The sequence below is a fragment of the Schistocerca cancellata genome, chromosome 4 (genome assembly GCF_023864275.1).
Source record: "Schistocerca cancellata isolate TAMUIC-IGC-003103 chromosome 4, iqSchCanc2.1, whole genome shotgun sequence".
Lineage (NCBI taxonomy): Eukaryota > Metazoa > Arthropoda > Insecta > Orthoptera > Acrididae > Schistocerca > Schistocerca cancellata.
This window is the reverse complement of record NC_064629.1, coordinates 202,642,162-202,656,646: the sequence shown is the minus strand read 5'-3', so window position 1 is coordinate 202,656,646 and position 14,485 is coordinate 202,642,162. Positions and strand designations below refer to the sequence as shown.

At 40.3% G+C, this 14,485-nt stretch overlaps 1 protein-coding gene across 1 annotated transcript in view; it reads left to right on the top strand.

Moving 5' to 3' along the window:
- The window catches only part of LOC126184623 (protein anon-73B1), a 32,206-nt gene extending 21,899 nt beyond the window's left edge, over positions 1-10,307 (top strand). The window contains exon 2 of the mRNA XM_049927086.1: positions 9,929-10,307. Coding sequence (XP_049783043.1) covers positions 9,929-10,042 — 114 coding nt within the window. The 3' untranslated portion in view covers positions 10,043-10,307. The remainder of the gene's footprint in view (positions 1-9,928) is intronic.
- The last annotated feature ends 4,178 nt before the right edge of the window (positions 10,308-14,485 follow it).

Genomic DNA, 14,485 nt, shown 5'->3' with positions numbered 1-14,485 from the left:
ATATTCTATACAAGCAGCACCATCTCCATTACAATACCCATATACAAAGAACATATCACCATAGTCAGTGTTTGTAAATGTATGCAGTATGTTAAACAGTGCAGCAAAATTGGCCGAAACTGACAGTAAATAAATAAACCAATACAGATGGATTACCAACACACAAAATGAAAGTGTCTTGCACATTTTGTGCTCTGCAGCTTGTAGAAACTGTAAATATGTCAGACCATTAATAATGAACAGGACATATTTATAAAATAAAAACCTCTCTCTGTAACCAATAAAAATTTCTTTAATGTATACTACCACATCCTGAAATATTTACTGTTCCTTCTGAAATGACCTGTATGTGAACTTTTTAAATTTTTTTAGAATGCTGATCAAAGTGACATTGAGTAGAAGTAAGATGTTATTAAGCTCAGAACAACAATTTTTAAATAAGGTTATTCACGTGTTATTGTAACTAATAACAGTGTTTTGATTTTAAAGGTATCTGATAGTCATTGCATCAGAGAATGTAGTGTAAAATTTGTTGCCTGTACAAAACCAGGTCTGCTTTGGGTATTTCAGAAAAGCATTTACTGAACCTGACAGTCCCATCTTATCAGCTACCCATATAAAGTGTATGTTGAAGAAACTTAGACAAGACTGATGTCTGTTTCTAAAGTATCATCTTGTCTTAAAGCTAACTACTTTGTCATCTCTAGCTCTACCAGTTTTCTCCTTCATTATATTCCATATTATCTGTATTTTGTTGGTTGATGGGGCTGTCCTTGTTTTACGATGCATCTACTTGGGTGTCTGGAATACTTTCTTTAGCATTCTGCAGTATGTCTTGTAATGAACTAATGTTGTAACATCAGAGCTTTTTCTGACTTTGGTACAATTTCCTTTTTGCTTTAAAAGATACTCTTATTGTGGTTTTATCTGAACTGCTTTTAGGGGGGAACTGTCTTTCTTTGAATAGGAAGGGATGTTATTAATAAATGGTTCTCTCCCCCCCCCCCCCCCCCCAACTCTGTATATATCTGCAGTTTGCATCTTTTTGCAGTTTCCTAAAGGTCTCCATCTGTGGCTTATTAACTACCTTCCTGATCTCATATTTAGTAATTTTTTAAAGTAATGATCGGTGTCAATGCTTGTAAAATAAACTGCATGTTAAGATTTTAGAGACTAGTGCGTACCAAGTTTTGAGTACAGTTTGGTTCATTAGATTTTTTTATGTTATCAGTAGCTGTTTTTAAGCAGGTGTTTATCCTAGTTGGAAACTGTATAGTGACAATTAAATTGAATGATACTCTTACTGACTGCAGTACATTTTTATTACAGGAATTTTTAAGAAAATCTGTATTAAAATCACCAGTAGCCACTAATTGTTTGTATCTTAATGTTAAGTAAGCCAGTACTTAGCCCTGCCACTGACATACCACCAAGTCTCCTTCACCCCAGTTTCCCCATTATATTGTGTAATATGAAAATGTGTATACTAAACAGCTTGTGTTCCGTTGCCATGCTGATTATTTTGATGAAACTGGTCAGTTAGGGCACACATTTTAAGGTAAAAAAAAGTCTTGCACTAATACCCCAGAAGAAACATTATATACTGGTTCAGATAGTCTCATGTCTTTTACATTGAGGTAGTAAATCTTCAGCAAAACAAAACATGTTTGAGTGTTTCAGACATGGAAATGAGGAGGCCAGTTCTGATAGGTATTGTGGGTGAAGAAGGCACTTATGCACAGGCTGTCCACCATCCCATTGTCACATTACATGGGATATTCCGCTTAACCAAATGAGTGCTTGAAAAATCCAAGAGCAGGTTTTCCAACATGATTTTGATGTATTCTCTGCTGTGCACTGTACTATGGTTAACAGATGATGGATGTAAAGTTATATGCTTCTTTGACAGTAGACAGGAAATGATTTTAGTGCTGAATTTGATGTATTAGGATACCAATATTTAAAAGTGCATAATGCTTAAAAATTGTACCTTCCGTGCTCCCAGAGAGTATTGTAAACCCCCAGGCAAATGGGATCAAAACTTTTTGGATTTGGTAAAAAGGATAATGCCATTTCCTGCTCACCTTTCTTTCTAACTAGCACTTGTGTGCCAAGGTTTAATGATTCTTCAGGAAAGTCATTGGCTTCTCATTAAAATTGTCACTATTGAGTTCCTGCCAAATGTCCACACACTATTCCCTCATTTCAGAAGGGAAGTGGTGTTGCTCTAGTCTTGCCGAAGCCATGCAAAATTGAAGCATATTAAGAATAACACAGTGATCTAATACTTGTACAATGTTGGAATCCACTGTTATTTGTCACTTTTGTCATTCTGCCATTAACTGCTCAAATGTTTTCTGTCATTGCTTGCCATTCTTGGTGCAGATGATCATCTGCAGCAGCAGATGGATGCAGCTGAAGTAAGGTGTTCACTAGCTGCTCTGACAGGGATGTTTTATAATGTCAGATTTCTCATTCTATCTGAATTTTCACACATTTCACACATGTTCTTCTAAAATGCTGAGTTGGCTAATAATGTTTTGTGTCATTCAAAAATGGTGCAGCCATCTGAACACTAATACTGTTATAATCCTTACAGCATGAGTTAATACAATCCTAATTCTATAACAATCGTATTCATCAAAATAACTAATGATATTTGTACATGCGCATTCCATTGCCACCAAAAGGATCTTTGTTATGATTTCTAACAACTTGTAGGGCAATGACATCAATTAAAAATTGCCTTGCACTGGTATATGGTGGCAACAGTATTTTAAAAAAAACATGTTGTAATGAATCCAAATGGGGATTCACTTGAAAGTGCAGAAATATCTGTTAATTTTTTACACATGTGAATGAATCTCACAGGTGCTAAAATACAGTTTTTCCTTATTGAACTCTGTGAATTTGCACCATAATAAGACATTCATGAACATCACAATGATTTGAGGTATGGTCATAGCCTCGTGGTATGTCCTTCCTTCTTCCAACTTGTGAACTGAATAATCCAGTCAGTTATAGGGATCCCATCTTGGCTTATTTATATTTTGTCTCCATTTCCCAGGCAGAGTAATGAAAAAACATATTAAATGCTATGAAGAATCTTCCCAATCATTCCAGCCACTCATTCCCAAAGAAATGAGACTGTGCCTCTATTTATATCAATTTTGACTATGATAGAGCTAATTTTCACATCATTTCACCTGCTAATTTTTTTGGCCCTATTATGTGGTTTTCACTTCCTGTTCTCATAATTTTAGATTTTACCCACTACTTGCAGCATGATTTTCATCCTTAATCATCATTCTTATATAAAAATGGGAAATCCATAATGGAATAATAACAAACTCATGAAAAGTATAAATTGCTACTCACCATGTAGTGGAAATGTTGAGTCACAGACAAGCACAACAAAATGACTGCTAAATAAATAAGCTTGACCAAAAAGCATTCTTCTGACGCGCGCACACGCGCTCACACGCGCGCACACACACAGTAACAAGCTTTGTGTCTACATGGTGCTGGCTGGACCAACAGTGCTAGTGTTGCATTTCTGCAGGTAGACTAGGTTCTAGTGGTGTTGTGCCAGGTGGGGTGGGTAGAGGGGTTGGGAAGTGGGAATGGGGTTGAGTAGCTGGGGCTCGGAGGGAGCAGCAGCTTTGCCAGCAAGGAATGCGGTAGGAAGGGGAGGCAGGTACACAGCCTAGGCATGTGATGCACAGTTGTCAAAGCCGGTGGGAGCAGCATGTACGGAAGGCAACAAGTGGATGTGGAATGGGATGGGGTGACAAGACAGGGGAAGGGGAAACAGTTGAATAGAGGATACAGGGACAGTTGGTTATCACAGATTGAGGCCAGATGTGTTGCAAGGACAACTCCCATCTGCATAGTTCAGAAAAGCTGAGCATGGAAGAAAGGATCCAGATGGCCGGGTTATGAAGCAGCCATTGAAATTGAGCGTTTTTTGTTCAGCTGCATGTTTTGTCACCGGGTGATCGACTTTGTTCCTGGTGACTGTTTACTGGTGACCATTCATCCTGATGGACTGCTAGTTGGTTGTCATACCAACATAAAAAGCTGTGCAGTGTTCACATATGACATGGCTGCTTTCACAGATAGCCCAGCCTCTGATGATGGGATAGGATAAGCCTGACAGCGCACCTAGCCTAGTCTAGTAGGTGCTGGATGGGTGGATTGAGTGTTCGTGCACATTGGTCTACCACATAGACATGATTCCTGTGGCAAGGGATAGGGAGTGAGGGTGACATAGGAATGGACTAGTATTTTGTGTTGGTTTCGTGGGTCATGGAACACTATTTGGGAGGGGTGTGAAGGAACCTGGGTAGAGTGTCTGTCATTTCCGGGCATGATGAGAGATAATCAAAGCCCTGATGAAGAATATGTTTCAGCTGTTCCAATCCAGGAGGCACTCTTATTGTTGATTCTTGAGAGTGGTGGGAGGATTGCAGTTGTGTGAAGATATGGAATGGGAAATCTATTTATTGACTATGTTTGGGGGTAGTGACTGACCATGAAGGCCTTCATGAGACCTTCAACATACTTGACAATGGAGTTCTTGTAACTGTAGATACATCATCCGTGGATAGCTAGGCTATATGGGGACGTGGGGGGGGGATTTTTTTGGTGTAGAAATGATAGCAGCAGTCGAAATGCAGGTAATGGTGGTGGTTGGTTAGGGCGTTTATTGTGGACAATGTTGTGAATGGAGCCATCAGGGAGGTGGAGGTCAACATCCAGAAAAGTGGTGCATTTGTGTCACCTACTCACGGTGACTCTCTCATCAACCCATCATAGCGCCTAAAACCTACCTAACTGACCTTTTCAGTTTCCCACATCCTACAAAACTCATTCCCAACGCTCCATAAACGCAGAACTCAAGCAAATTCAATACACTTTTGTCAACCTTTCCACCAGAAACATTGATCCCACAGAAGCTTCAGTCCTATCCAAAGGCCCAACCTTCGGCCACACACCCTAGTCAAACCATGTTGCATGTGTCAAAGACCTACTCTCCTCCCAATCCCTACAAGTGAAACACTTTTTGCCACCAACCCCTCCAACTACAGCAAACCCAATCTCAATCCCAACATTGAACCTTGCTTCTCCTAGTTCATAACACCAGCCAAGTATGACCCTCCCTCCCCCCTCCCACCTAACCAACCTCCCATCACCTTCCAGAAAATCCTTATCTCCAGCTGGGCCTGACCATCCTTCCCCATGTTGCTTCCTAAGAACACTAACCGTTCGGTAGACCAAAAGACAGCCATGCACAACCTGACCTGATCATCTTCCTTGCATACAAAGGCTCCACCAAGTGACAACCTGACAGAATGCATCTGACAGCTATCTAACTCCTCCTCCTACAATATCTACCATGGTGATCCCACCCCAGAAGTTCAACATAACCTAATGAAAAACATAAGTCCTTTGCCATAACCTGTCCCCGAGTCCATCTCCATCCTCACCCCGACATCACCCTGCACATCCTTCTCCTGCATGCTCCCCAGAATCCTCAAACGCAAAAATCCTGGGTGCCCCATTGTAGCTCATTGTTGTGCTCCCACTAAGAGAATTTTTGCTCTTCTCGACCAACAGCTCCAACCAACTGCCCGAAACCTTGCTTCCCACTTCAGATGCTAACCATTCACTTTAGTGACTCTCCACCATCCTCACCTCCTTACCTGCTGGATCTCTACCCATCATTGTTCATGCCACCTCCCTATTCACCAACATCCCTCATGCCTGTGGCCCTGCTGCTGTCAAACACTACCTCTTTCAATATCCTTCAGACTACAAACCCACCACCTCATTCCATATACACCTTACCAACTATATCCTGAAGAACAACTACTTTTCTTTTTAAGGGAATTTGTACAAACAAATCTGTGGCACAGCCATGGGCACCTGCATGCCAATCTACAGGAAACCTTCTTAGCCTCTCCAAACCCCTAATCTTGTTCAGATTCATTGACAATATCTTCATGATCTGGACTCATGGCCAAGATACCTTATTCTCATTTCTTCATAACCTCAACACCTCGTCTGCTTCTACATCTACATAGATACTCAGCAAGCCACTACACAGTGTGTGGCAGAATGTACCCTGAACCGCTACCGGTCGTTTCCTTTCCTGTTCCCTTGCAGATAGAGTGGGGGGGGGGGGGGGGGGGGGAATACTGCCTATATGCCTCCATATGAGCCCAAATTTCTCAAATCTTATCTTCATGGTCCTTATGCGCAATGTATGTTGGCAGCAGTAGAATAATTCGGCAGTCAGCTTCAAATGCTGGTTCTCTAAATTTTCTCAATAATGCTTCTCAAAAATAACATTGCCTTCTCCCCAGGGATTTCCATTTGAGTTCCTGAAGCATTTCCGTAACACCCCAATGTTGTCCGAACCTACCAGTAACAAATCTAGCAGACACCCTCTGAATTGCTTCGATGTCTTCCATCAACCCATCCCAGTACAGATCCCAAACACTCAAGCAGTACTCAAGAAAAGGTCACACCAGTGTCCTACATGCGGTCTCCTTTACAGGTGAACCAGTGTTTCCTAAAATTCAACCAATAAACTCAGTCAATTTACCATACACCATGGCATCATCAGGAAATAACTGCAGATTGATGCCCACTCTCTCCACCAAATCATTTATGTATATAGAGAATAGCAGCAGCCCTCACACACTTCCCTGGAGCACTCTTGATAATACCCTTGTCTCTGATAAACACTCGGTGTCGAGGACACCATACTGGGTTCTATTATTTAACAAGCCTTCAAGCCACTCTCAAATCTGTGGACTTACTCCATATGCTCGTTCCTCCATTAACAGCCTGCAGTGGGGTGCTGGCAAATGCTTTCTGGAAATCTAGAAATATGGACTCTGCCTGTTGCCCTTCATCTGTAGTTGACAGTGTATCATGTGAGAAAAGGACAAGCTGAGTTTCACAGGAGCAATGCTTTCCAAAACCATGCTGATTCGGTGCACCTAAACTTCTCAGTCTAAAGAAAGTTTATTATAATCAAACTGAAGTTATAGGTCTATAATTTGGTGGGTCCATTCTTTTACCCTTCTCATATACTGGAGTCCTGTGTGCTTTTTCCAGTTGCTTGGGACTTTGTGCTGGGTGAGAGAGATTCACAATAAATGCAAGCTCGGTAATGGGCCAATACTGTAGAGTGCTCTTTGTAAAATCGAACTGGGATTCCATCCAGATATGGTGATTTATTTACTTTCAAATATCTCAGTTGTTTCTCTGTGCCAGAGAGGGTTATTACTATGTCATCCATAAGGGAGTCTGTCTGATGATCAAATGACTGTATGTTTGTACAATTCTCCTGTCTGAATGAATTCTTGAACAAGAAATTTAAAACTATGTCTTTCATTTGCTATCTTCAGCTTCCACACCAGACTGGTCAACAAGGGACTGAATGGAAGCCTTAGACCCACTTGGAGATTTTACATAATACCAGAATTTCCTTGGGTTCTCAGCCAGCTCTTTTGTTCAGGTATGATGGCGGTAGCTGCGTGCTTCACGTATAGATCTTTTCACAGACCCCTGAATCTCTGCTAACCTTCGCTTATTGTCATTTGTGCATTCCCTTTTGAACCGAGAGTGTGACAGTCTCCCATCCAGTTCAACTGGTCCTCAGTCCTCCTTGGCAACCTCCTGGACATAGATCTCCACTTCTCTAGTGGCTCCATCCACACCTCTGTCCACGTTAAACCCACTGATCACCAACAGTACCTACATTTTCACAGATGCTATCCTTTCTACACCAAAAAATCCATCCCATGCAGTCTAGCCACCTGTGGACCATGTATCTGCAGTGACAAGAACTCCCTTCCCACTGAGCGAGGTGGCGCAGTGGTTAGACACTGGACTCGCATTCGGGAGGACGACGGTTCAATCCCGCGTCCGGCCATCCTGATTTAGGTTTTCCGTGATTTCCCTAAATCGCTCCAGGCAAATGCCGGGATGGTTCCTTTCAAAAGGGCACGGCCGACTTCCTTCCCCGTCCTTCCCTCATCCGATGAGACCGATGACCTCGCTGTCTGGTCTCCTTCCCCAAACCAACCAACCAACCAACCAACTCCCTTCCCCATATTGCTGAAGGTCTCACGAAGGCCTTCAAACAGGCACTGCCTCGCAAACTTGTCTGCAAACAGATTTCACAAGCCATATCCTCCCACAACCTGAATCCTCCCCCACCCCCAAGAACTGGCTACAGAGGAATTCTACACCCCCTCCCTTTGTCACCCAATATCACCTTAGCCTGTAACAACTGGTCCATGCCATTCATCAGTACTTTCTCTCATCATGCCCTGAAATGAGGAGCATCATACCAAAGATCTTTCCCATCCCTCTTAAAGTGGTGCTCAGTCACCCACCCAACCTACACAACATCCTGGTCCATCTCTGTGCCACTTCCACTCCCAATGCTTTGCCACAGGGATGGTATCCCTGTGGTTGAGAAAGATGCCTGCCTCTCACCACCCCACCTCACACAACCCCAACCACAACTTAGTCCACTTTCCAACGAAATGCCGCACTTTCACTGTTTGTTCAGCTGACATCATGTGGGGGTCTCAGGTGTGTGTACTTCTGCCTTTTGGTGAGTGGTCTCCTCCATTCCAAAAGTATTTACAGTCTACCAGAACTTCCCTACAGCAAAAGAATAAATTTTTGAGACATGATTTCGATTGTAAAAGAAATGTTATCTTTCTTCAGAAAACTGTGCCTCCACACAAAGGCAGTGACAGGCAATGGCAGCGGGGAAACTGAGGGATTTGAAGTATGAATTGTTGGATTATTGACCTCTGATAAACTGTTCTCATATATGAAAAAAGTTTGTGAATAAAGTATATTCTGAGTGCAATGAACTGTTCATGGCAGATATTGATATGTATTTTTGAAGGTCTTCCACAATTTTCCTTTAAAGATGGAATCTACTTATATTTTAGAAATGCTGAACACGATCATTGATAGAAAGGGGATATTGTGAAAAAATAAACTTATTTCTGACTGGCCAAGGACTAAATATATTGCTATTATACTAGGACAGTGAGTTTTGGAAGCATTGGTTTTATCTTGCATCACTATTACAGTGAAGGTCCGTGAGAAGGTGATTTACTATTGCTGTTTTCCCACCTGTTGTAAAGGGGGCAGAGAGAGAGAGAGAGAGAGAGAGAGAGAGAGAGAGAGAGAGAGAGAGAGAGAGAGAGAGGGGGGGGGGGGTTGCACACATGCTGGCTGGAATGAAGGTTCATATATGCGCTGTGCATTGTATTGTTATTTATCAGTACGGAAAGGAGCAGATAAAATCCAGTGCTGCCACATAGCTTCCTACTTGGAAATAGTGCTAAATGGTAGTGTTACTTCATGTTCTTGTGTGATTGATGGATCATGGTATCACATGCTACCCTGTAAATGAATTTGAGCTTTAAGTTGGACTATAGATAAGAGTTCTGTCCACTTGGAACTTTACACCACAGCCTCTCTTCTCATTTCTGCCCAAGTCTTGGTGATGAATATTTATTCTGCCTATAAGATTTGGCACCTATTACCTCCAGCTTGAGCACCACTGTACTAGTTTCCTTTGGCAACCATGTCTACAGAGACAGATTTGAAGAGACAGGACCAGATATTTTGTATTTATAAGAATTAATTTAGTTTGATGAAGTTCCTAAGTAATCATGCAAATAGTTGGCAAATTTCTTACCTTTTTATTTGCCACCAGAATTCTTTTCATTTACTGATTCTACAAGAAAGCTTTAACTTTTTTCTTTGTTTTCCAGCAAACTTATTTGTACTTTTGAAAGTCTGTTCTTACATTAGGCATTTCCACACACGTGTTGTGTGGTATATACTATATGTATATTTTCTTTTTGTAAATATGTTGCAGGATTTAGAAATGAGTGATGACGAAGGCTCTGAGCACAGCACTCCACAGGCAACTCCACGGAGGCCACATATTCACCATCGACCACGAAAACAGGAGAAGAAGAAACGCCGATGAGCAAAATTTATGGGAGTTCCTTCTTAACAATTAATGAACAGTATTAAATAAAACTGAATCTCTTTTGAATGATCTAGTAAAGAGTTCAGGGATAGGAGTGAATTACTTTCTAATTTTGTGCAAAGGGGAATGAGATCACCACGAAACCAAAAATCAGAGGTATACACCATTTACTATCATTCCATTTCTTCCTTTCTGTACAGGTTGTAAGGCCACTTTTGCTTTGTTCATCTGACATAAAATAAGTATGCAGCTTTTTATTAAATGTGTGTTCAGTACATATCATGTTGTTCTAAGCAATAGTTGAAATCAACAAAAATGTAGAACTTCTTATCCATCTGTGTTTTTTCTTGTTAACTTATATATCTGTTAATTTATATATCTGTGGCAAGACAGAAGCATGAATTTGTACTTTTTCTGACAATGTACATGACTTGAGATCATGATATTATTTTAAAATAAAATCAGGATGTTTTCTGAATCACAAAAAAATCCAGAGGAAATAAAAAAACACGGAACATGATTGGAATTTCAGTTGCAGATATTCTATTAATTTATTTGGACAAAAAAGGAGATTGATTGCATTATGCCACATAAACTTAAATTTCAGTACAAATGTTACATGTTTTGAGCTATCTTAGTTTGATGGAGTAGAGGCATTGGCACATGGCCATTACTCTTGAGATGTATTTATTTTCTCTAGAAACTTATTGTCATTCCTTGACAGATAATGTTAATATACATAAATAAGGTTAACAACATTAGTTACTAGATTTGTGAGAGATTTTATGGTTTATAACTTAAGGCTTTTTCACCTACTCTGCCCATCATGTGGTATTGTGACTATTTGAAAAAACTATTTACACATTTGTTGTAACCTGGTCTTGCTAGAGGAAACTCAGCTTAGCTTCTGATGTGCCCTAGATATCAGCTTAGTTTCTGTTATGCCCTAGATAATATGTTCATTGTGAAATTGTTTAAAAATGTTCTGCCATTTTTCACTGGCTCTAATAACTCATTTGTTACTTCAGCTCAGCATTTCATCTTCACTTATCCACTCAGTAACATTCATTGGTTTTTCTTCCTCCGCTGTGAAATTTAATGCAGTATACTTTCCAAAAATGGAGAATTAGTGTACATTTGACCAGCTAATGGTTTAAGTTAGAATGATCAACTCCGTTGACATAAGCGGTTCCAAAAATCATTTATGCCAATTACAGACCTGCACAATGATGATACAGAAATACATAGCAATACCGTTGAACTGAACCTATGTCACGGCCCCCTCACTTTCCACATCATGTAACTAATAGTTTATACAGATGTTAAAAACATTTCAGTCGTAACTTCTGTTAGTTACTCACTTTTCAATGTGCAGAATGCTGTTGAAGGTACCTAGCTGTCTGGAAAGTAACTGGATGTTTATGTGGGTGCAAAGTTTTGAAAAATATTGTTGGGCAAGAGGGTACTTATCAAGAGACAGGAAGTAAGATGTTCAAACGTGCAAAACATTGTTTTTATTGTTTAGTGAGAGAGGGAACTCTGTGGTTTTGCTATGACCTGGAGTCTCTTGTATTTTGTTTCGTGGAATTCACGAAATGATTTTAGTTTCTTGACACATGGCTCATAAGTATGGAAATGGTACATCTTCCCAATCACCAGCTATGTCAGTGAGTAAGCAGTCTGCAGCTGTTTGGACATCATTGTGTGCAGTAAGAGTTTAACATTCTATACCTGTTAATTTATTTGCAATCTTTTCCTTGCTGTCAATAATAAACATTATTAGTGCCTTCACTTGTCTTCGCTGTACATTTAATTGTTCTGGAATTGCTTCCGTCTTTTTGTCAACAAGGAACTTTGCCTGCACATCTAAGCAGTAAGAAGTCAAATGCACTTGAGAACTAAAATTTCACAAGCAAAAAACCTGTCTTAAAATCTATGTGGCTGGAAGGTTCAATCATTATTGAAATAATCTGCACTACTTTGAGTTCATTGATTAGTTCTTCATAATAAATGGTGTAAGTTTATTAGTGATCAATCGGTTTTTTAGTTTGAACATGAAAACTCAAATTTGAATAGTGTTTTAATGGTATCAGTGGCATAATTCAGTGACCGAAAACTCTTAATTGTGTATGATAATGTGATTGGCAAATGTAGCTTCTTTCACAGCAGATTGTTTTTCCATGTCTGTAACTGTTTTTGCAGATAGGTAATTATCAGTTTTAAGATCCAGATATTTCTTTTGAAGAGCAACTTAATTTCCAGAATGAACAGGAGGTAGGAGAGCGGTACTAGCTGGAGGTAAGAGTGTGTGTGTGTGTGTGTGTGTGTGTGTGTGTGTGTGTGTGTGTGTGTGTGTGTGTGTGTGTGTCTGGGGGGGGGGGGGGGGGGTGTCATAAGTAATGCTTGGGAAATTGTCAGTGGGGCACTTCCCCACAAAAGGCAAAGGTCCCACATTTGAGTCCTGGCCCAGTGCACAGTTTTAATCTGCCAAGAAGTTTTCACTTAATATTTCTTTGATTTTACACAAGTTATAATGTCTGTTACCTACATCCAATTCTAAATTTTGCACCGTAAACTGTACAGTCAACATTTTCAACCTGTCCTTAAATGCCCTGGAAGTATTCCAATAATTTACTGTTTGCTTTGCACATATGTTTCCACATGACTAACACAGGCAAGTCAAGAATGAGGACAGTCAGAAGAATTTGAGTGAATGGGAACCTGAACGTAACTGTTACTGCTGCACAGTCATAATTTTCACAGCATGTATATTTCTTTTATGAAAAATTAACTGTGATTTCTTTGTGGTACATGTAGTGCAGTAATTATATTGTTTGGGATGAAATTTGGGTTAAGTGGAAAAAAGGTGAGGTGTGTGTCAGGGGAGATAAACATGATGTTTGCATATAATACACTCCTGTTTAAAAAGCTAAGGACCTCTTTGGGCATTATCACCTGAAGGTTGGATAAGCAGCATCAGTTCATATTCTTGGTTTAATACTCAGCTTTGGCTAACATGTAGTGATAGAAAAGTGTATAGCTCTATCTTTGTTGGAGGATGGTAATTATAAAACTTGTTCATACATTATTTCAAGATGATACTTTACTCAGCTGATTGCCTGATGAGAAGATAAAATCAGCAACACTTGCTTAGAAACACTTAGGTGCGGCCAGAGACCATCATACAAGTACAAAAGAGGTCCCAAGTAACAGTCAAGACAGTTCTTGACCAACATCTGAATTGACTTGATTGTGCAGCAGAGCCCTCACCAGCAGCCTTCAGTAAGACTTACATACCTTTCTTGTTAAAGCCTATCGTAACACTCGTGAAACTTGTAGCACTTGTATCGGATGATTCTTGTAATTTGGTAACACAGCCCAATCACATTAATGCGACCACCACCAATGTTTGACATCAATGTTCAGTAACCACTCAGAGGGCAGGTGGCAGCACTAACAGTGGAGGGTATACAGAGTGTAACAAAAATGTATGGCACAAATTGCAGGACACATTCCTCACATATAGACTAAGAAATTGTTATGTTAACATGGGTCTGGAAACACTCATTGGAAATGAGCACAAACAGAATGCAGCAACATACCTCCTGCAACTCTTTCTCACAGGTGATATTAAATATGCCTTCTGTGGGCGTTGATACATGCATCAACCTGCTGTCATAGTGTATCTTGGATGTGCCGATGTATCATGGGAGTATTGTGTATCGTCTCGCAGCCTTCCAAAATATGGGCACGGAGACTCTCTGATCATCTTGTACTGGGGTTACATACACAACAGCTTTCAAATGCCTGCACAAATAAAAGCCTAGTGGGTTTACGTCCATAGAACATGGAGGCCAGGCAATTGGTCCATCTCTACCTATCCATCTGTCAACGAATCTTATTTAGAAGCCGACAGATATTAATACTAAAATGAGGTGGTGCTCTATCATGAATGAATTACATGTTTTGTCGCACAGCTAAATGCACATCTGCTAACAGATCAGGTAGAACACTCTCTACAAAATGATAAATTTGTCCATTAAGCCTGGATAGAAGAAAGTGAGGCCCTACCAAACAGTCAATGCCGGCCCAAACACTGACTGAAAATCTTTGATGATGACATGCTTAAACAGTTGTGAGAGAATTGACGTCTGTCCATACATGCCAATTGTAAAAATATACAATCTGTTCTCCTTGAAACGACGCCTCATCTGTGAACAGCACTGTTGCACTAAAATTAGGGTTGACACTATTGAATAGCACATGGCAGAAGAGTACCCATGCAAGAAAATCAGCTGGTAATAGTACCTGCACACACAGTAAATGTTATGGTCCTCATGTAACACTTACCAGACAGTCACCTCATCCACATTTAGTGTTGCAGCTACATGTCTACATGACTTGTACTGACACTGTGGTCGTCGCCAATTGCGTGAAGAA